The sequence below is a fragment of the Micropterus dolomieu genome, linkage group LG18 (assembly GCF_021292245.1).
Source record: "Micropterus dolomieu isolate WLL.071019.BEF.003 ecotype Adirondacks linkage group LG18, ASM2129224v1, whole genome shotgun sequence".
NCBI classification, from domain to species: Eukaryota; Metazoa; Chordata; class Actinopteri; order Centrarchiformes; family Centrarchidae; genus Micropterus; species Micropterus dolomieu.
The window spans coordinates 8,718,074-8,721,352 of NC_060167.1; the positions used below are offsets into that span (position 1 = coordinate 8,718,074).

Here is a 3,279-nt window from a genome sequence, read left to right on the forward strand (position 1 = left end):
TGTTCTTCATGATGCTCTCTGCGCTTTAAACGGACCTCTGAGACTATCACAGAGCAGGTGCATTTATACGGAGACTTGATTTCACACAGGTGGATTCTATTTATCATCATTAGTCATTTAGGTCAACATTGGATCATTCAGAGATCCTCACTGAACTTCTGGAGAGAGTTTGCTGCACTGAAAGTAAAGGGGCTGAATAATTTTGCACGCCCAATTTTTCAGTTTTTTATTTGTTAAAAAGGTTTGAAATATCCAATAAATTTCGTTCCACTTCATAATTGTGTCCCACTTGTTGTTGATTCTTCACAAAAAATTACAGTTTTATATCTTTATGTTTGAAGCGTGGCAAAAGGTCGAAAAGTTCAAGGGGGCCGAATACTTTCGCAAGGCACTGTATTTTAATACACATTTAATTTTCATTAAGTTCTGTGTGTAGCATGTAAGGACTACAAATTTTCTTTTCGTTAAACAACCTTGGTTGTATAATGATAAATAAACAACCTTGTACCACAGGGTTGAAAAAATTATATGCTGTTTTGTAGTTCCCTTCTGCTACAATTCAGACAATATATACAATGTCTATACAGTCTGGTGATGCGATAGTAGTGGGTACTGTCCTGTTACATGCAGTTTACAATGGTGGCAGATTTACCCTTAAAAATGTATATTCGTTTTTGAAACAAGTCATTAAATTTCACATAGGAGTAAACAAAAGCAGCTTATTTCTGACCAGCAACTGTGGATTTTGCTGAATTTAAAACTGTTGCTTGCAGAAGCTATCAGTTTGTGTACTTATAGAGCATCATGCTAAATGACTGAGGCTTAAGCTAAGAGACAACTTTATGTATGATAATGAGTATGGCTGGGGTTGCTTTAGTGTGAAAAATAATGTAATGTATAAAATAATGTAGTATTGACCTTAGAAAACATCTAACCACCAAACACCTGTGTGATGTTATTGACTAAGAATATACTCACATCAACCAGAGATAGGAAGCGGTTGAATTTTTCATCCTTAGTCAGAATCTCACCTATCGTCTTATCAGCAAACTGGACACAAAAAGAAGATCAAATGACTGACATTCACATTCATACTGCACAATGCTGTAAAATCAGTTAAGAATATAAAGTCAGACTGCACTGTTTTAATGTAGGTAACACTCCAGTTAGCAAAAAATTGTGTCATTTAAATTTAACTGGAAATAAAAAAAATTTTGAGAGACACATTTTGTTTGATTCAGGGTTCTTCCTGCATACAGAAATTTTGGCGCCCACCAAAGAGGTTTTAGTGAGCACCAAAGGAAAATCACCAGCATCAAAATGATCTGAATTGAAAAAAAGTATCTCAAATCTCCTACTAATGTGTATTACTAGCCATTATCAATCAACTGTTGAGCAAGCAGAACATAAACTTAAATACGATGTCTTGACTTCCAGAAGTCACCTCTCCTCTCATCCACGGAACTGTTTTTTTTTTTTTAAACACATGTAACGTTAGCAGGCGCTAGCTGCTGCATTGGTTTGACTGCGCCTGAACACTACGCCACAAAGCTGAGTTTGCGCTACTGGGCTGAAGCCGTTTGTGCTTGAAGTGTACCGGCATTCACCAGTAGGGTCACTTTTACATTTTACTCTTTGGCGTAACGGTTCCGGTCCTCTTCTCTGCCCTCTCCAGATCAGGTTTTCTGGGCACTACGTGACGCTCACCTGTTCCTGTTCTCTCCTGCCTGCTAATCTCCGTAGGGAGATCGGGAGCCTTTCGCGCAGCTGTGTGCACAGCTGCTTGTCAGTCACTTTTCGTGAACCGACCAATCACAGCATGGAGGAGGAGGGACATTAAAAAAAGGTTGAGGCGCTACAGCAAACTTTAGAAATGTTTAACTCGTTGTTCTGTATGCACAGTTTTTATTACTGACAAGTTAATTTGCATAAACAAACGAGAGACTAACCATCATGTAGAGCATTTGTCTTGCACAATAATTTAATGACTGAAAACAACCCACAGAAATTACACTGCTTTTTTGGCCAACTGGAATTAATATACGTTACTAATGGTAAGCTATAGTAGCCTATATTATTATCTGAAATTATAATGAATACACTAACATTAGCACTAAGCAAACCTTAACCACAGTGGTGTAGGCTAATATCAGAAAATGTTTTCATTAGTGAAACAGCTGAATCTCAACTAATAAACTATCTGTAGGCAAATTATACATATAATATATACCTTTACTCCTCCAGGTTGTGTATATATTTTTATCCAATGGTCAGAAATAACAAGAAAATACATAGATTTCAGTCATAAGATAACTCATTGCCTTTAATGTACACGTACCGGCCATGGTTACTGTTGGAAAAACCCTCTTGATTCCCATTTTTTAGTTAAGGTAAGTGTTGATGTTGTTGTTGTTTTTTTGGAGTTTTCCATATTTGGTAACCTTTTAACTCACCTGTTCGTCACGAGGAGGCCTTCCAGAAAGTGTGATTGGCCGGTCGATGATGTGGATGATCCCATTGGCTGCTGGCAGGTCTTCCTGGATGACAGTGTAAAGTCTACTGGGATCGTCCATCAGGATGAACCTCTACATCAACCAGACAGAGATAATCAGCGTACACTTAAGTAAACTTGCCATTGAGACTTTCTACAAATATCTGATTTCTTTCTAACATTTGTGGAAACAAGAATCCGGGTTTAGACTGATTTTTAGAACGTGTGACATGATGTGCATGACAAAAACTTCAGACAAAAAAAATATCACTTTCGTAGCGGTATGGCATTATGAAAGGAAACATCATTACTGTATAGTAATGTACTGTATATGTATTTTGTATTAATTCCAACATTTGACTTGACTTTAGATTTGTAAAATTCAGACGCATTTACACAGTCAGAAGCTGCTGTCTTAGTATGAGCCCGTCCTCTTATTGCACCGTTGATCCAAATGCTCTGACAAAGACAGAAAATAGTCCAGGCTAAAGTGTCATACAGTGAGGAAAATAAGTATTTGAACACCCTGCTATTTTGCAAGTTCTCCCACTTAGAAATCATGGAGGGGTCTGAAATTGTCATTGTAGGTGCATGTCCACTGTGAGAGACATAATCTAAAAAAAAAAATCCAGAAATCACAATGTATGATTTTTTAACTATTTATTTGTATGATACAGCTGCAAATAAGTATTTGAACACCTGTCTATCAGCTAGAATTCTGACTCTCAAAGACCTGTTAGTCTGCCTTCAAAATGTCCACCTCCACTCCATTTATTATCCTAAATTAG

At 37.2% G+C, this 3,279-nt stretch overlaps 1 protein-coding gene across 1 annotated transcript in view; it reads right to left on the reverse strand.

The window, feature by feature from the left end:
* Positions 1-3,279, reverse strand: part of stab1 (stabilin 1) — a 75,081-nt gene that overhangs the window by 50,798 nt on the left and 21,004 nt on the right. Inside the window, exons 13-14 of the mRNA XM_046075075.1 lie at positions 2,454-2,585; positions 979-1,050 (exon numbers count right to left, since the gene is read on the reverse strand). Coding sequence (XP_045931031.1) covers positions 979-1,050; positions 2,454-2,585 — 204 coding nt within the window. The remainder of the gene's footprint in view (positions 1-978; positions 1,051-2,453; positions 2,586-3,279) is intronic.